Source organism: Crotalus tigris, unplaced genomic scaffold, assembly GCF_016545835.1.
Source record: "Crotalus tigris isolate CLP2741 ecotype Arizona unplaced genomic scaffold, ASM1654583v1 scf7180000018362.849699, whole genome shotgun sequence".
NCBI lineage: Eukaryota > Metazoa > Chordata > Lepidosauria > Squamata > Viperidae > Crotalus > Crotalus tigris.
In genome coordinates this window covers 636,123-656,334 of record NW_024096965.1, presented here as the reverse complement: position 1 = coordinate 656,334, position 20,212 = coordinate 636,123, and the positions used below count along the sequence as shown (strand labels likewise).

General features: G+C 38.7%; 1 protein-coding gene across 8 annotated transcripts in view; it reads right to left on the bottom strand.

Moving 5' to 3' along the window:
- WDFY3 (WD repeat and FYVE domain containing 3) overlaps positions 1-20,212 on the bottom strand; it is a 176,677-nt gene that overhangs the window by 20,916 nt on the left and 135,549 nt on the right. For 3 of the 8 annotated variants that reach the window (XM_039350899.1, XM_039350896.1, XM_039350902.1), the window contains 17 exons: positions 19,072-19,238; positions 17,024-17,206; positions 16,318-16,475; positions 15,515-15,592; positions 14,349-14,576; positions 12,993-13,046; positions 12,150-12,318; positions 10,404-10,567; positions 8,483-8,631; positions 8,128-8,248; positions 7,839-7,924; positions 6,788-6,868; positions 5,781-5,835; positions 5,459-5,578; positions 4,502-4,619; positions 2,564-2,670; positions 558-711 (listed from right to left, as the gene is read on the bottom strand). In XM_039350899.1, coding sequence (XP_039206833.1) covers positions 558-711; positions 2,564-2,670; positions 4,502-4,619; positions 5,459-5,578; positions 5,781-5,835; positions 6,788-6,868; positions 7,839-7,924; positions 8,128-8,248; positions 8,483-8,631; positions 10,404-10,567; positions 12,150-12,318; positions 12,993-13,046; positions 14,349-14,576; positions 15,515-15,592; positions 16,318-16,475; positions 17,024-17,206; positions 19,072-19,238 — 2,192 coding nt within the window. The remainder of the gene's footprint in view (positions 1-557; positions 712-2,563; positions 2,671-4,501; positions 4,620-5,458; positions 5,579-5,780; positions 5,836-6,787; positions 6,869-7,838; positions 7,925-8,127; positions 8,249-8,482; positions 8,632-10,403; positions 10,568-12,149; positions 12,319-12,992; positions 13,047-14,348; positions 14,577-15,514; positions 15,593-16,317; positions 16,476-17,023; positions 17,207-19,071; positions 19,239-20,212) is intronic. The other 5 variants (XM_039350898.1, XM_039350900.1, XM_039350897.1 and 2 more) reach the window with 5 other exon arrangements.

The window sequence follows — 20,212 nt, the reverse complement described above, 5'->3', positions numbered from 1 at the left end:
AGATCCAATACCTAGCGCTTAGTACAAAGAAAATACACAATTAAAGAATATGTTGCTTTCAAGTTAAGTCAGAGATTAAGGATTTGTTCTTATTTGGGGGAACTGTATTAAACTCTCAGCCCCTTTCTAGTTACTTCCAAGCTATTTTTACTTAAAATAAAATAAACTTAAGTAGGTGGTTCCTATTGTTAAACTATTGTCATGACATTATTAGGTGATTTGTTGCAAACCAGTCACAAATGTACCACAAAGAGTTCCTGGTCTAGTTTTTGCACACCTCTATCTAAACCAAGGGTCCCCAACTCCTGGGCTATGTCTCACTAGTGGGCTGCAGTCTGTTCAGAACTGGGATGCACAAGTTGTGAGCGAGTGCGCATAGCAGCTGTACTTGCACGAGTGGTGAGCACAGGCACCTGCCATCTGTGCAAATGAAACTTCACGTGCACCTACCACTTCCACAGAACCATCCAATTTAGCTTATCTCAGGAAAATTCTGGTTCCAGTTGGGAAAGTAAGTTGAGGACTACCTGTAACTGAAAATAAGTTTTTTTTTTCACCTAGATCAAAGTTGTTAGAATTAAGCAACAACTCTGGGAGGTAGAAGAATTCTGGGATGAGCTCCTTGACATCCGCCATATTGTGCTTAGATGCAGAATACCAGGCTTCCCGCACGCTGTGAAACATTCTGTCGGCCAAGTCAAAGTGACCACCCTAGGGAAGGAAAAGGATATCTTCATTGTAACTTTGAAATAAATAATAATAATAATAAAAATAATACCCATCTTTCTTCTCCTCCCATATAAGTCGAGGATCAGAGCAGCAGGTGAGCCTAGCTCAGGCGTAGGGAACCTTGGCTCTTTTATGACTCCTGGACTTCAATTCCCAGAATTCCTGAGCCAGCCATGCTGAGGGGAAAGGGAGAGTTTCCAAGCTGAGCCATGCTGGCTCAGGAATTCTGGGAGTTGAAGTCCACGAATCATAAAAGAGCCAAGGTTGCCTACCCCTGGTAAAGATCAATCAATAATATGTATTCAATGACCAGCAAAATTTTAGAGAACAAAAACAGAGGGTAGAAAACTAATTCAATAATATATTCACCACTCGCAAAATAAATCACATAAATTCACTTCTCTAATGCTAGATTAATACAGTCATTATGATTTATAAGTAAATAGATAGCTGCAAAACATAAAAAAGCTCAATCATTTTGAAAAGAGATCTATCAAGGACTATTAATTTTGGGATTCAATGTCACTGTTTGATTGGGGATAGTCCAGGTACTCCTTGACTAACAATCTTTCGTTTAATGATCGGTCAAAGTTATGACAGCACTTAAAAAGTGATTTATGATCAGTTTTCACACTTATGAACATTGCAGCACCCCCACAGTCACGGGATCAAAGGTTGGGTGTTTGGCAACTGGGCATGTATTTATGATGGCTGCATGATATCCGGGTCCTGGGATTGTTATTTGGAACCTTCTTAGGGAGCTTCTGATAAGAAAAGTCAATGGGGGAAGACAGATTTGCTTAATCACTACGTGATTCACTCAACAACTTCAGTGATTCACTTAACAACTATGGCAAAAAGATTTAAAAAATGGGGTGTGACTCACTTAACAACTGTCCTGCTTAGCAAAAGAAAGTTTGGGCTCAATTGTGGTCATAAGTTGAGGACCACCTGTATTTCAGCTGCCAGTTGCAGACGGACAAATGGAAAAAAAGAATATGTCTATGTCCTACCTGGGATTATTCCAAAGGTATCTGCTTGGCCACTGTGCAAGGCAGATGGATGGACTGAGGGGGGCCTTGGCCTGACCCAGGAGGGGTTAATGTTTTTATCTTATGCAGCTAACTCTGATTGAGATAATGATGATTTAATATCATGAATGCCCACATTTTCAACTCTCGGAAATTCATCATTATACCACCCGTCTATTTATATAGGTGGCCCTCAACTTACAACAGTTCATTTAGTGACCAATGACACTAAAAAAAGTGAGTTATGACCATTTTTCACACTTATGGCTACTGCAGCACCCTCGTGGTCACGTGCTTAGAATTTAGCCGCTCATATTTATAATGGCTGCAATGTCCTGGGGTCTTGTAGTCACTTTTTGCGACCATCTAACAAACAACCTCAATGAGGAACTGTGTTACTAACTTCACAACTGCAGTGATTCACTTAACAACAGTGGCAAGAAAGGCCGTAAAATGGGGGCAAAACTCACTTAACAAATATCTCGCTTAACAACAGACATTTTGGGCTCAACTGTCGTCGTAAGTCGAGAAAATGCTCTACCTTCGATGAGATTTACTCCAAAGGCTGCAGGATTAATTTGCATCTAAAAACAAATTCACACACAATGTGGCTGCAACACATAACTCCTAACTTTCTGGCATGATATATAAGTATAACAAGTGCAATAAAGTATAACAAGTGCAATAAAGGTTTAAGAGGGACAAATGGCTACATGGAGCAATGCACTGATGGAGACTTAATTATGCAGAATTATGCTGCAAATCAAGCACTTGAAAACACAGAAGGGAGCTATACATTTTACCTGTAGTCTTAAAAATATCTGAGTGAAAGGTTCCATTCGCACGAGATATGAAGCTACTATCATTGCCGATGAATAGTGAGTGCCATAATGATAGGCCGGGGTTTCACCTGAAAGAAAACAGTATAATAAAAGCATGAATGGAACAACAGGTAGAAATGACTGTTTTACTAGCTTCAGTGAATGAATAAGCTTAGAGATTTTGGGGGAATGCAATGTAATATATCAAAGAAATTCAGTTCAGAGGTTCTTCAATGGTGCTGCAGCAATATCCCTAAAAACCACATTCCTATTCTCTCTTTCATTAGGAAGATTACCAGGTTTGATTCCCAGAAGTAATTATACTAGATAAAATACCTGAAACCAAATGGAAATTGTATAGCTTTTTAATTAACATAGGACAAAAATAAGTCACAGCATAGTTAATATTACAATAATGCTCTGATGGTTTAGAACAGAGGTCCCCAACCGTGGCAACTTTAAGACTTGTGGACTTCAATTCCCAGAATTCCTCAGCCAGCTTGGCTGGCTGAGGAATTCTGGGAGTTGAAGTCCACAAGTCTTAAAGCTGCCAAGGTTGGAGGCCCCTGGTTTAGAAAACATATCCTGTATTTTATCTTTCTATTGTTTCAATGTCCCCATGTCAATTCTGTTCCAAAACATAAACTGGGGTAGATGCAGCTTATAAATAATAGATCATTCCAGTTTTAGTTCCATTAATTCATTTATCTCTTGATTTAATACATAATGGAAGAGTATCTATGGCACAGAGAATGAATGGGGAAGAGTTATGCTGGTAAGTAGGCTATCCTAAATCCTGAAGGATTTTTTTTGGGGGGTTAGCATGTGAATCCAAAGGCTCACCCTGAAACGTGGTTTTTACAAATTTAGGATACTGTGATTCTTTTTTAAATTTAATTTGGAAAGAATTGACTAGAAATGCTTCTAAGTCAGTGTTTTTCAATCTTGACAAATTTAAGATATTTGGACTTCAACTCCCAGAATTTCCTATCTAGCATGGATTTGGGGATGTGACGTCCACACAGCTTAAAGTTACCTAGTTTGAAAAGCAATGTTCTAAGTGAAGAAATATCTGACAATTAACACCCATATTTATTCCCACCACAGGGACCTTAGGAGTTACTAGATTAGAGCTTTAATTTGAACCACAGCTGCATAAGTTACTTTACACAAAGCTTATCTTTCACTGAAATAGATTTCCGCAAATACTTTGTAAATGCAAAGTAGCAGGATTTGGGTTTGCTTCAAATTTGCTTAATGGTTCAGTGAGAAACTGGCTGTTCTTTTTATAGAACCGCAATATAATCACAGCCACTTTTTTATGATGTCCATGACATGAGTCAAAATTCCAAAACCTAAGTTCATTAGCTAGAACAATTTGCTTATCTGTTTGAAATATTAATGTAATAACTGCTATTTAGATATAAATTAGCATGATTCATAAAAGAGTAAAGATAATATTTTTTTAAAAAAGAATAAATAGGTGCATATACAGGTAGTCCTCGACTTACAACCACAATTGAGCCCAACATTTCTGTTGCTAGGTGAGACATTTGTTAAGTGAGTTTTGCCCCAATTTTACGCTTTCTTGCCACAGTTGTTAAGTGAATCACTGCAGCTGTTAAGTCAGCTACACGGTTGTTAAGTGAAAAGGGCTTCCCCCACTGACTTTGCTTGCCAGAAGGTCGCAAAAGGTGATCACGTGACCCCAGGACACTGCAACCGTCATAAATACAAGTAACTTGCCAAGCGTTGGCATGTTGGTCACAGATCATGGGGATCCTGCAATGGTCGTAAGTGTGAAAAAATGGTCATAAGTCAGATTTTTCAGTGTCCTTGTAACTTCAAACGGTCACCAAACAAACTGTTGTTAAGTCGAGGACTACCTGTATAGACAAATTCACACAGCTAACAACTCACCGTTAGGATCTTCCCAGTCTTTGTAGCGCTTTTTATATTGAGCTAATCTCTCATCAGTCTGGGCCCCCATTGGCTTGGCCAAGTTTCTAAATGTCTTTGGGTTGCTAAGATCCAATTCCTTGAAGAGAAGACGAAATAAAATCCATCTAAGGATTAGCAAAGACTGTTAATTAGAGGAAGATTCCAACCATATTTGATAGGCCAGAGAAATCCATCTTGGATTTACAGTAATTCTCTGACATGAACCATGATTACTGTTGGACTTCTAACACTTTTAAGTTCAAAATCTCACTACGAATTGATAATTAATTCACTAACAATATTAATAACACAGTTATAACTATAACCACCAACTTTATTATTGAACGTTATTAATTCATTTTTATGAGCCGAGGTGGCGCAGCAGTTACAGTGCAGTACTGCAGGCCACTTTAGCTGACTGTGTTCAGCAGGTCAGCGGTTCAAATCTCACCGGCTCAAGGTTGACTCAGCCTTCCATCCTTCCGAGGTAGGTAAAATGAGGACCCAGATTGTTGGGGGCAATGTAAATATATATATATACATTGCTTACTGGTGTACACCGCTTAGAGCAGTGGTTCTCAACCTTTCTAATGCCGTGACCCCACAATATAGTTCCCCATGTTGTGGTGACCCCCAACCACTTATACATCACCAGGTGCCAGGGGCGTGGCCAAAGAAAAGGGGAAAAAAATGGCGGACAGCCTTGTTTGGCGACCCCCGTGAAATGGTCGTTCGACCCCAAATGGGGTCCCGACCCACAGATTGAGAACCACTGGCTTAGAAAGTGCTTGCACTTAAAGCAGTATATAAGTCTCATAAATAAATAAATAAATAAATAAATAAAATTTCAACCGTGAAGATTCGTCAATTAAGAATGAACGTCACATTTTAAGAGAATGTAAATTGCTCTTGTTTTCTACTGGAGTCTGTATTCACCTCTGAATCATAGTCAGCAAGGATCCACGGAAAGACAGGATACTGCATAAGGTCATTATAGGATCGACCCGCCAAAGTGTTTAAGTGCATCAGGTACTGGAAGTTACTGATTTCACCTCTCTTGAGAGATAGAGAGAGGACAGGGAGGGGGGGGGGGAGAGAGAAGAGAGATACCAGCATTTGAGTTCATTTGCCAATTACAAAACATCAAAATATGAATTTGTCTACTCCTTTATATAACATGAAAATAAAACTCCAAGATTACATTTTCAATATTCTGTTTCACCTCGATGTAAAATTTAAATAAACTATTTATGCTTACCTCCCATCTTTGTGTAACAGATTTCTCCCCTACAAGAGTGCTCAGCAAGCCAGATCTAATGAAGAAAATTTAACCCACTGAATTAACAGAATTAAAAATTTAATAGTACAAAAATGGCAAGGAACAAACATACTTATTTTAATTAATACAAATGCTTAATTTTACAGGATACCATTCAAATCCAGAAGTGTCACTAATTCATGAAAACTTGGATTTCAATTAATTTTATTCAGAATTGGTCTGAATAATTTTATTTAGATATAGGGTCGCGATGGGTCGGACACGACTTCGCAATTAACAACAACAACAATGATATTGAGATAGGGGAAAAAAATCTCTCATCCCTAGTTCAAATTTCAAATCTCATTGGTTGATCTTGGGAAAATCTGTTTTATCTATTTTAAAAGAACTATTGGAGAAGACATGCTATAAGCTCATAGGAAATGACCAGTATCTGGATCAGTGTTTCTCAACCTTGACAATTTTAAGGCATGTGGACTTCAACTCCCAGAATTCCACATGCCTTAAAATTGTCAAGGTTGAGAAACACTGGTCTAGATATAGCCAGTAAACAGTGTGTTTGATCTGGTGAATATTTAAGAAAAATTGTCCCATTTTCTGGAAAATGAATAATATAAGAAAGGAATCCACTAATTAGTACTTTATGAACAATTGTTTTTCAAAAAAAAAAAAATTCTCAAAATTAGCTTTATTTACATGTACTTAGAACAATATGTGTTAGATAAAGACAGTGAAATTCAGCAATTTATTCTTAAATATTACATTTTGAAACTGAGTCACAATAATATCAGTATTGTAACAATTATATTTTGACTTAATAAACTGACAATAAATACTGATACTAGTTTCTGGTTTGGATGAAAAATAGAAAATTATAATTTAGCTGAATACTTTTTTTTTTAACTCTAGCCAATGTGTGAGAAGATTTGCTTATAAACTGAGATTTGAGTTGTGTTACACAGAAGCAGTCAGTGGTAAATGATTACCCTTGTTCTACGCTGGTATTAGGTCGTTGTCCAGAGACCGACTCTGAGCTGTCAGTTAAAGATGGAACTACGGCCAAAAACCTGTTTAAAATTAAGAAAACAATGCAATTAGCAAACTATATATTCCAATTAGAATTGGACAGCAATTCAGTAGCAACAAATTAACAAATCATTGTTTCCATTTTTAATATAGGTAGTCCTCAACTTACAAGAGTTCATTTAGTGACTATTCGGAGTTACAACAGCACTAAAAAAAGTGATTTATGGTCATTTTTCACAGTTACCACTTTTGTAGCATCCCCATGATCAGGGGTAGGCTCTTTTATGACTTGTGGACTTCAACTCCCAGAACTCCTGAGCCACCCCTGCCCATGATCATGTGACCAAAATCCAGATGCTTGGCAACTGGTTTGTATTTATAACCATTGCTGTGTCCTATGGTCATATGATCTGCCTTTTGCAACCTTCAGCAAGCAAAGTCAATGGGGAAGCTAGATGCGCTGTTACTAACTTAACAACTGCAGTGATTCACTTAACAACTGTGGCAAGAAAGGTCGTAAAAGGGGGCAAAACTTACTTAACAAATGTCTCACTTAACAACAGAAATCTGGGGTTTAATTGTGATCGTGAGTCAAGGACTACCTGTACAAATTTACTTGCTTAACAAATGCTTAATGAAAGAAAATATGTACTATTCGGTGTAAATTCAAACAAAAAAAGTCTTATTTTTAACAAAGGGGAACTCTTATTTAATATTTCTTCACTCTTCTTTGACTCTCCAGCAAGGTTCAGTTTTTCTATAGGAGAAATGTGTTTTGGAAGAGACACTTATATTGTAGCCCATGACAACAGGTTGACTGTACTGGGTTATACACACTTGTCTTATTGCATACAGTATATCGATTTCTTGACCGCAAGATCTTAATTGTTAAAAAAGCCGTAAGAGAGGCTAAACAAGAGAACTCGGTTAACTAAATAAATGTTACACTGTCATATTATCACTTGCTACACGTTAGCTGCAGATATTCAACCGAGAAACAATTTATAGTACCTTTGATAGACTTTATTTCTCACTCCTTTTTGAAAAGCCAGCAGGTAGTTGCGTCCATCACCTGAGAATACTTCAACAGCAATTGGCTGTAATAGAAAATATCTTTTAAAAACGTGTTCCAAGCAGCTGACTTTTTTTATTCAGCCAGGAAATGAATTTACAGGCTTTCTCTTTGCTTGAATGAAACAGACAAAAAGACCTATAGGCAGTCCTATCTATAAAATATTATTCCCCATTAAACACACAGGATTTTTTTAGGTATCAAACAAACATGGTCCTGCATATCCACCTGCAACAAGTATCTTCTCTTGTGCACTTCTTTGATATCTTCATAGGCAAATATACTGCATGTCCTTTTGAGCTGACTTGGACCTTGTCTTGCGCCTCGGGGTATTATGGGCTCATGCATACTGTGGAAAGTGAGAAAGTAAGATGGAAGGTATAAGTGAAAATGTCAGTCTCGAATGATGTTCAGTAGATCTTACTTTCTTCATTTTGTTTCAATGTTCTTTTTCATCATATTTTCTCCATTATTTATCTCATCTTACCATGACTGGAATTAAGAGCAGTTTTGGTACATTTTTACATATAAATTTTCACATATCTAACATTGTTCTCTTGCACTGTCCACTACTGTAACTCACTTTGGAGGCAGGGTCTCAATGTCCCGTATTTCCCGTGTAGCAGTCATGGTGAATCCATCAATCACATAAAAGTGCTCTTTTCCAAAGAGAAGAAGTCCTTCACTGGTGTCCAGTCCTTGAACCCGGGCACAACGATACATGTGTTGTATCTGTAATAAAACCCGTTATTTAATCAAGAGCAGGTAAAATATTATATCTTTTTTTTCCCCGTTTGGTTTTGGAAGAAAATTGTTTTAATTCAAGATGAAATTTCAAGGAAGAAGAATCCTCTGAGCATTTAACTTCAAGTATAATGAATAGAGATAGCCCTCAAGTTACAACGGCACTGAAAAAGTGACTTAGACCAGTTTTCACACTTACCATTGTTGCAGCATCCCCATGGTCACATGATCAAAATTTGGGCATTTGGCAACAGTCGTATATTTATGATAGTTACCCTCTCCTGGAATCATGTAATCACCATTTGTGACCTTCCCAGCTGGTTACCACTAAATTGGTGCTAGTTAAGAGTCAACAGAATTGGGGTGGGTGGGTGTTTGTGGACATATAATGATTCTAGGCTGAGTCCTCTCTTGACTCCACCCCCTGGCTCTGCTGCTTCTCCTCCTACACTTGACTTTAAACCAATGAATTTGGTGGATAGTTGCAGAAATCCCATGAACTATTGAAAACTCAAAGTATATTGGGCTCTCTGAAAATAAACTCTGAAAATAAACTATTTGAGTGTGAACAATTATGAAAATGTTAATGGAACATAAAATAATTTAACTTGGGTTTCAAATATATGGTAAAAAAGATAATAAAAATGTAGTGTATAAAGGCTAGTAATAACTGAATATGAAAACATAACTTAAAAATATAATTCAGTGCTGCATCAAAATATTCAAAATATTTTTTATAACAAATTGTGTAAAATACCTAGATACACTTGATGGATTAAAACTGTAAATGACACTATTTTAGCAATCTATCCAAAAAGAACAAAAAATACCAAGCTATTAAAAATATGACAATCTTGGATAAACTGGCTACCTTGAAAGAGATGATTTAAGATTATTATTTTACTTCCAATAAAACAAAATATGGAGCAATTAATTCTACAAAATCAAAACTAATTTGTTACAAATTTTATTAGTAATATTATATTTGAAGTACATTAATAATATATTTTATTTAAAATATTTAAATCCATCATCTCTAGTTTTATGCATGCTTATATATACAAAGCTTGTTCAGCAGTTCTCTGGAAATCTGGTCATTATTTTCCATCAACTTTCTAGACAACCTTGATATAAATATATTTAAAGGAGCTTAGCAGACAAAGAGGAGCTTAAAGTTCAGTGAACCACTGACACCTAATTTAATATTGTTTCTCAAGAATAACTTTAATTATTCTTATGGCAAGCAAGTAAAGGGAAGAGCTTAATTGGAGATTAAATCAATCCCTAGGGTATTAGTATTCATTAGTATTCACAGTTGTAACAGGATTTCCTGTGGAACATTCTGTCTCAATTAATAGGACGACTTGGTAAAAAGATTCTTCCTTTTGTAAGATCTCACTTAGGTCCATGTTAATCTGAAAGCGGATGTCCAATTTTCTGAAAGGAATCTAGTGGAATTATATGTAATTATATAATATATTATAAGAGCCCTGGTGGTGCAGTGTTAGAACACAGAATTACAGGCAAACTCTGTCCATTGCCTGGAGTTTGATCCTGACGGGGTTTAAGGTTGACTCAGCCTTCCATCCTTCTGAAGTCTGTAAAATGAGGACCCAGATTGTTGGGGAAAATATGCTGACATTGTAAATTGCTCAGAGATTTCTGTGAGGCACTACGGAGCGGTATATAAGTCTAAGTGCTATTGCTATATTCAGAAAGAAGATCTTGTGATATATAGAACAGATGTCAATATTATGTACCTTCTCTCCTTCTTCAAGCAGTCGAAGCAAAGTTGTGTTATCAGTTTTTTCCTCTTCATCTATTGAGCTGCTCTCAGCTATCTGATCCTGGAGTTGCTCCTGGTTCTCCTCATCACCCCCATCAGGTGCAGAACGGGACCGCTTTAATGGTGGTTTAACAAGACCTGCATTGTATAACAAATGCATCAACCACATGAGCTTTGTACGATAATTGAGTAGAGCTGCAAATCAGCAAATCAGCAGCTGAAATAAATGTCTCTTTTACTGTACTTTTGAGATTTATGGCCATGCCTGTAAAAAATCATCTCCATCAGAAGATAAAATTTCAGTGCAGCTGATCCAATAAAAGCTAAGAGCTATTTGGTCAAAGGCAGTCAATAGTTCCATTGTGTTGCTTAGCGGTGATACTTAGTAAATGAGCTTGGCAAATCACAATCTGTCCTCTTAAGCTACTGAAGAAGCCTGCTCTGGGTATAAGATGAGGACATCAGATCTTGAGCACCATAAAGGAAAGTAAGATAAAAATGTGAACTGACTAGTTCACACATGGATCTTGTGATAGAGTAAAAGCTACAGATGGATGGGAAAGGTTTAGAAATTTGGCCTTGGCAAGCAGTAGATTTGTCCATCCATATAAACAAAAAAGAAAGGATAATAGAATAGAACAGTGATGGCAAACCTTTTAGAGACCGAGTGCCCAAACTGCAACCCAAAACCCACTTATGCATCGTCGGGTGCCGGGTGGGTGTGGCCCACTGGGTGGGTGTGGCCCATTGGGTAGGCGTGGCTGCGGTGGTAACAGCAGATTGGGTGGGACTGAAAAGTTCAATCAATCAATTCCAACTTTGCAAGATCTTTTTTTTTTTCCCGCAAGAAGTTGAAATTGACTGATTGATTGAACCTTTTTTTTTGCAAACGCGGCGCAGGCCTAAAGCGAAAAGGTTTTATAAAATCCAGCTGAGGGCTCTGAGTGCTGCCTCTGGCACCTGTGCCATAGGTTCGCCACCACTGGAATAGAAGTAAAAAAAAAAAAATGCAACTACCTTTGCAACATTTTATGGCTCTTTACGAATTAGAGGATCATGTTCTTAATAAAATACCATGACTGCCTTTGGATACTGATCGCATGTTAAAGAAAAATGTTTCAGCTAAAAAATCCAACTTGGCCCTAAATTAGAAATGTAAAAATGATTCAATAAAGGAGAATATCTGTAGCTCAGGATTGAAATGAGGGGTCCTTGGTGCTCTCTGAACTTGACTGTTTTCTTGCAAACGTTTCATTATCCAAATTTGGTAACATCAGTGCTAGTAAAGAACTGCTCTCAATTTATATCCCACTGGCTTGCCCTGTCAGTGTTGGTGTAGTCTTGGAGATTCTTTGGCTGAAAAATGATGCATTTTTGCCTGTTTGTATAAAATAATAGTTCATTATTGAGCCTGGTGGTGCAGTGGTCAGAATGCATTAGCTACTTCTGCTGACTGCCAGCAGTTTGGCAGTTCAATCCTCACTGGCTCAAGATTGACTCAGCCTTCCATCCTTCCGAAGTCAGTAAAATGAGGAGCCAGATTGTTGGGGGTCAATATGCTGACTCTGTAAACCGCTTACAGAGGGATGTAAAGCACTATGAAGTGGTATATAAGTAAGTGTTATTGCTATTAATTATCTCCCCACCCCCAAAAAAGGTTTCACTGATAGTTTTAGCTTGCTAAATAGACATCAGTGTCTGAAGGGAAAAAAAACACAACCTTTAACTTTTGCGATAGTATCTTCGCCATGCTCAGGCTCTTGTTGTGTAGCTTCCCCTTCAGAACTCTCTTCAATGGCATCTTGAAAGACAGCTGGATTTCCAGAAGCCAAGCGCATATAATATTCTTTGCTGTCATAGCTTATAGCTCTTCGGTATCGTGCAGGTTTCTTAAAATATTTAAATTAAAAGATGAAGCGGATTAATACATGATCTCAAGAAAATCTAGCTGGGTGCACAGAATCTCCTGGCAGTCTAAAGGCATAATGGAGACAGCCAACTGAAAGCTAAATAGAACTTTCAGATAATCAATTAGATTTGGAATTAGAAACTGAAACTATTAGGAAAATGTTATCACCATACAACCTCAAACCATTAGTGTGTAGCATAGACAGAAAGAGTTAGAGACATCATATTAGATCAGCATTTCCCATACTTAGAAACTTTTAAGATGTGTGGATTTCAACTTCCAGAATTCTCCAGCCAGCGTGTATGAACTCTAGCTCCCAGAATTCCCCAGCCAGCATGTATTGACTGCAATTCCCAGAATTCCCAATCAGCATGTTGGCACTCCAACTTCCAGAATTCTCTAGCCAATATGTACGGAGTTGAAGTCCATGCATTTTAAAGTTGCTGAGGTTGAGAAACGTTGTATTAAATCAAGACGTGAAGAGAATACAGCAACACCCCCTTAAGTGTATTTACTGTGGATCATTAATCTTACAACAACAGAATTACTGAGAAAGCACAAAAGCCAACCATGGAAGTTTTGTTACGATTGTCTAACATGCAAAGAGATTTCTATCCACTTGGCCACCCATGGATATCTTTTTCTTTTTTTTACCTTTTGAGGAGTGGCATCATCAGATGTCTCCGGAGCCTTACTTGAGAAGTCAAACTGAAAATAGGGCATTAAATATAAAAACATGAGGGGAAAATAAAATTACACTAAGATAAGAATTCTGGCGTGATGATGACATGTTCAGTTGGCTAAAACTATCAGAACCTATTTTGGTCAAACCTTCAAAATACTAGACTGAACATTTCTTTTATCTGCATCATGGATTGCAAGGCAGGGGAAAAAAATGACACTTCAGCATCTGATCCATTAAAAATACTTACAATAGAGGTTAAACTCTACTTAACTGCAAATGGATATATCATCTGAATCAATAATCTAGGAAAGAATTGCACATATACTGTAGGTAGTCCTCGACTTACAACAGTTCATTTAGTGAAAAAAATGACTTGACAGATTTTCACATGACCATTAAAGCATCCCTGTGGTCATGTGATCTAAATTCAGACGCTTGGTAACTGACTCATATTTATGACAATTGCAATGTCCAGGTCATGTGATCACTTTTTGTGACCTTTTGACAAGCAAAGTCAGTAGGGAAGCTGGATTCACTTACCTGTACTATTAATGTAATATACTGCGGCGATTCATTTAACAACTGTGGCAAGAAAGAGCGTAAAATGGGGTAAAACTCACTTAACAACTGTCTTGCTTAGCAACATAAATTTTGGGCTCAATTATAGTCATAAGTCGAGGACTATCTATGTAGTATTTTACCAACTCTCAATTAATACAATTAATACTTTCAATCTTCAGTCTGCAAGTACAACAGGTTATTAAAAGCCATGCTTGTAATGTCCAAAAATGAATTATCACCTTCCTACATATTTTTTATCAGGCCAGCTCTATCTGTTTTACCTTTTAATCTAGCAAGTTAAATGTAAAGGATAGCTGCCTGTCTAGGACTATAAATACAAGGAAATCATAAATCATCCTTCTGTCTTGAGGCATCATACATATATAGATCTGGCCTGCAACCAGAACAAGGAGCAATACATAGATGACTTCACTTTAGCTACGCAAAAATATTAAACAACCGAATTCTAGAAAAAGATACTGGAGGGAGAAAAACGCCATAAAGCTGATGTGGTTTAGGCAGCGACTCCAAATATTTATCGGTGACTATCTTCTAGAGATAAATCAACATGTATCAATAACCCAACAGCAATTCACTCCCAGCAAACGTTGATAAATCCACAGGCAATAAATATTAATGGCCAATAAACATTGGCGGCATTACAGATGTCATTATGATGAATGTTCAAGGATAGAAGCAATCAAATAGTGCTTTAACGACTGTTCCAATCTACAAACAGGTTTTTCTCATGCATTTGCACTTACCAGCAAATTGGTCTCGTGTTCAGTATCTGGCATGTAAGGATACTGCACGTAAAACATGTCATTTCGTACCATCTTCTTCCTCATCCGACATGGCCCTTCTGTCATTTCCAGCATCCATTTGTCCAGGTGAGAACCAATGGGAGGGCCCCACAATCCTCTCTCCCGTAACAATTCATATTCAATTTGAGACCACTCTTCTGTCACATACTTCAAGGCGTTTTGCTGGCGCTAGAAAAAGGAAGGAGAGGGTTAACTGCCATTTTATCGCTAGCCATCTTCAACTACAGTAATTCTACTGCAAACCTCTCGTGATGTAAGGCAAACCAACAAACGAACAAACCACAATTCCCTGCTTGAACTTTTTTTAAAAAATAAAAAAATAACCTCAAAGATTTGCAGTTGAAGATTTAGGTACCCACCTTACCCATGGAGTTAAAAATCAAAGCTAGGTGTGAACTCTACAATGAACCTGGCTGCAGCCATTTTCCTTATTCTAGGTTGCCACAAGAATGGGAGGAGGTGCGGAGGATTTTTACTAGTCTAAACATTTTGCTGTCCCGTGGGAACCAAGGTCATTCCTGTCGGTTGGGGTGTGTGTGAGTATTTAGTTAGAAAGCCTGCCAAGCTATTCTGTTGGAGAACGTAGCTGATTGCATGGCATTGGGGTGGGAAATTCATCTTTGTAATATTGTTTCGTTTTGGAGGGGACTTCAGACTTGGTTTCACTTTTGATTGTGCCGATACTATGTAACCAATAAACATGGTCTTTGAGGAAGTTTCAAGCCTCGGAGTTCTGATTTGTTTGGTCTTGTCTATTGGAACTTTGACACTAGGATCTATTCTTGAAGGAGCTTTTACTATTAGATTTGACAATGTCTATGGAGATTCTCAGTTATCCAGGTCATGGTTGTCCCAAAGGTGCTTTTTTTTTCAGAACTGAAAGAAGCTTCTTCTTCAGTTCTTCAGAAGAAGCTGAAGAAACTTCTTGGATGAGAAGCAAAATGTCTTCAAGCAAAACAAAGAAAGTCTAGTTGCCTTTTGAAAAAGCACCTTTGGGATTAGATTTGTATGCGGCATATCATTCTACTTAAAATGCATGCTAGGGCTACATGTCTTGCCTCCCTCAGTTCAGAAGAATGAGAAGGGCAGATATTAATTTCACTTACCTCTTGATATTCTTTATACTGCATGTCTACCAAGTCTCTAACCACAGCAATGTGAGTAAACATCCACTGAGAAATCTCCTAATGGTAAGAATAAAAATATTATTGTAGACAGAAGAAGGTCCATTCTTGAAAATATAAAGAATAGTACTGAAAAATAACAACAAAGGGTTGTTACTTTTTAATGGAAATTTGGCAAACAAATTGTTAATTTCTGCTATATAAAGACTACTTATTCCTATTCAATTGACTTAATGGAAAAAAAACTCATTTATTTTATTTCAGTGGACTCTGCAATGCAGAATTGGTGATTTATGTAAAGACCTAGAGTGGAAAAAACTTAAACAGCATCGTCATCCAAGTTCATGAGATTTAGATTGTCATTCTAAGGCAGGGGTGGGGAACTATGGCCTTTTTATGACTTGTGGACTTCAACTCTCAGAATTCCTGAGCCAGACATGCTGGCTCAGGAATTCTGGGAGTTGTAGTCCACAAGACATAAAAGGGCCATAGTTCCTCACCTCTTTATTAAGGCAAGAATGAAGAGAATAGCTCCTCAGATGCCAGCAGACTCCAGTGCTCATCAGCCACAGCCACAAAGAACAATAGTCTGAGATGACTGAGATAAAGTCCAAAAATATGTGAAGGATTATAAATTGCCAGTCCTGGATATCATCAGAATACACTGAAGCAAAATGAACAAGTTATGAAGTGATGTTAAAACACAGAACAAGTTGCTAAATGAGTAAGAGGCAACAGTTTAGTTTAATTTTGAATTTGCTTTGCCTTTTAATTCTGTAAGATACCTGTGTGGATAGATTATGTTTACTAAGTCCACTTTCTTTTCTATTTCTTCTTGATCCGGTTAGCTTGGAGAGGCCAAAACCACTGCTGACTCGAGATAGCTTTGATTGAGTTGCTGGAATCAAAGCTTCTCCTCTACTGATGCACTTCTTTTCATGAGCTAGAAGATAAAACAGTTGATCAAAATGCAATAGTTCTACTTTACAACTCCCCATATACCGTTACCATATATCATTACAATATAATATAATCCATATAATGTCCTCCTACAAAGTATTAGGACTTTGCAAAGCTTCCAATGAAGTTTTGTTTCCACAAAACCTCAGGGATCTACTCGCTTATAAGACCCAAATATAAGTCCCAAACATAAGCACATAGATCTTGAAGTTTGGTTTCAATAATTCAATAATTTCACCAGATATTTCATCCATGTTCTCAAAATGTTAATCAACAGATGTGGAGAATGTTGAGCTGGGGGGGTCACTTAGAACTATGAGTGTGTTTGATTTAAAAAAAATGTTGAATTCAAAGCACTCAATTTCAAGTTCAAAGTCATTGTTTCAAAATCTAAATGGGCTATTCAGAATATTCTGGAGGCATTTCAAGTATAAAATGTTTTAAGTTCAAAACATTTTGAACGTCATTTCATAGAACACATTATATCCTAAGTTCTAAATCGGAACATTGGATCTTTTCCCTTGCTCTTACCTAAATGATTCTGCCAACATTTTAAACTGGCTTCTTCAATAAGAGACTTTGTAACTGCAATATCCACATGGCCTCTGTCATTGACTGGAAGGGATACTTTGAAGGCCTCTTCCAAAATCTGCTTCTTGCTGTAGATCAACTCTGTCCACACACGATTCACAGCTTTAAGGAGAAGTTGGCGACCTATATATACACGTGAACGTAACAAAATTATGATCAACGATCAGAACCGTGACACTGAAAAATTGCTGAGAGTTAAATGTAATAAATATAATATCTAAGCATTATTTTAGCGTTAATGCTGTACAATTTGCAGAGATTAGTGCCAACATGATCCATGGAATTATCTGTAGTATCATAATGTTTATTTGAAAAGCAATCAATTTTAACGCCAGAGACTTGCCATGCCATCTTATGGCAAGATACTAATGTAAAGTAAAGATGGTAACATGCAATTTTTATAAGCTTATGGTTTAACTCAATAGTTTCCTATAGAAAGGACTGCCTTTTTTCAGCTCTAATTTTGGAGTCATATAAAGCTTAGTACAGATAGTCCTCGAATTACAGCCACAATTGGGACCAGAATTTCCACTGCTAAGCAAGGCGGTTGTTAAGTGAGTGATGTCCAATTTTACAACCTGTTTTTTTGCCATGGTTGTTAAGTGAATCACTGCACCTATTATGTGAATCGTGTTGTTAAATGAATCCAGCTCCCATCACTGACTGCTTGTTGGAAGCTGTTTGGGAAGCTCACAAATGGCATCGTGTGACCCTGGGGCACTGCCAACTGCAAAATGCCCAAATTTTGATCCCGTGACCATGGGGATGCTGTGGTAGTTGTAAGTGCAAGGACCACGTGTAAATCATGTTTTTCAGTGTTGCTATAACTTTGAACAGTCGCTAAATGAATGGTCGTAATTCGAGGATTACCTGTTCTTGAATATTTGACAGATTACCTTTTCCTTAGGTCAGGGGTAGGCAACCTTGGCTCTTTTACGACTCGTGGACTTCAACTCCCAGAATTCCTGAGCCAGCCATGCTGAGGGGAAAGGGAGAGGTTTCTAAGCTGAGCCATGCTGGCTCAGGAATTCTGGGAGTTTAAGTCCATGAGTCATAAAAGAGCCAAGGTTGCCTACCCCTGCTTTAGGTAAACAACCAGCCACTCAAATGTAATGGGAATGCACCATTCCACACATAGGGATTCAAGGGATCGCATCACTGTTAGAAAAATCCTAAGTGTCAACGCTGCAAATACTGTATATTCTAGCTTTTGACAATATGTAGAATTGTCTAGTAATTATGGGGTTAATACAGAGCAGAAGGGGGGGCTGGGGGTAAAGCCCGGGAAAGAAAGAGGAAGAAAACATTTGACCTTCATACTAATTGGATAATGTGAGATATGAGGGCTAAGTTAGGGAGGGAACATGCTGATAATTTAACTGCTCAGAGGAAGAGAACTTAGATCCTAGCATCCCTCCCTTGTGCCTGTGCCGGACATTTTGTAACAATAAAAGACTTTTAGGAAAATAAATGCCTGGAAGTTCTTTGGAATGTTTCATTAGCCGGAACCACAACAAGTACGGAATCACGTCTCTGATCAGCCAAGTGTCGGCACTGAGTTTTCCACGTGTCTAGCAGCAGCTAAAATGCTATTGTTCACCAAGATGCTTTTTGCTTGTCTGCTGCTTTTACAGATTTCACTGAGTGACAGAGATTTATGTCTAATTCTAATGCATTCCTGACCGCAGCTTAGCAGGGTCTATTTAAAGTGGATAGGCAGCCTATCATCAGTTCATTTCCCCATCTTACACTCTCAAACTGTTTGCTGTCAGTTAGGCCTCTTGTAGCCTAAATTTCAATCCAGTGAACTGGAGTCTGTTTAGCATTTCCAAGGTGTTCTTCATAGCCACTGGAAAATAGTTCCCCACTGACTCTCTAACAAGTAGCTAAAAGATCAGGGAAAGAATTGGGAAAGGGGAGAAGCACAACAAGCAACATTAACTCCTATTTCAGCCTAATGTGCTAACTGCTTCACAGTGTCTCGTTACCTTCACCAACATCTTGACTGTAGACTCCATCGGGCTCAACATCGGAAGGTATCATGATATGCCATGTGGTCATTCTGGCCTCTGCTTCCAGACCAAAGCCCTCTAAGCTGCTGTAAACACCATCCAATAAGGTTAGATGCGAAGGAGGGATATTTGCTTTAGAAAAGCTGTGGGGGGGAAGGAGAGCTGGTCCTGATATAAACAGACAGTTTTCTGAATTTATAAATACACACACAGTTATCATATTTGCTGAAGATCACAAGAAGCTCATAGTGAGAAAGCTGTAACAGTGAACTGTCTAGGATTATTAAAAGGTAACAGCCTAGCACAGTGGTGGTGAACCTATGGCACGCGGGCCAGAGGCGGCACTCAGAACCCTTTCTGTGGGGACATGCGCCATGCCTGAGATGGCAACTATTCAACCAGCTGCCCGCTAACTCGCTGAGGTCCCACATGGCCGGATGCATCCCAGTATGGCTGGTTTCCCTCCACCCCATCCCATCCAGCCTAACCTCGCATGGTCTCCTTTTCCTGGCCACAATCCACTGCATTGCCTTTTCAGCTGTTGGCCGGCTGTCCAGCTCAGAGGTGGCTTCTCTGAACTGCTGGCGGTGGGCTGTGGAGCCCCAGAATGCGCTGATTGAGGGGCCGGCAGGCTGTGGCTGCTGACGGATACTGTCGGCCCCCATGTGCTCGCTGGCCTCTATGTGCGGGGGCCAATGGTGACAGGCAGCAGCCGCCCCGCCCCCCCCTTGCCCTGCAGCAATGGCACACCCGCCCTGCCTCGCCTCACCCCGCAGGACGAGCCTCCTGCCCACCTCCCACCTGCCAGAGACCCCCTGGATCTCCCCTAACCCTGACGGCCCCCACAGGCGTCCTTCCCCATGAGCAACATCGAGGTGACCACGCCCACCTTGGCCACACCCACCCAGTCTGCCATGACCATAGCCATGCCCACCCAGTGGGCCACGACCACCTGGCACCTGGCGATAAATAAGTGGGTTTTGGGTTGCAGTTTGGGCACTCGGGCTCTAAAAGGTTCGCCATCACTGGCCTAGCAAATGTCTCATGTGGGCAAGTGCTGAATTAAAAATATTACATTAATGATAGTTCACTGATTGGAGAGACTACTGTAACACAT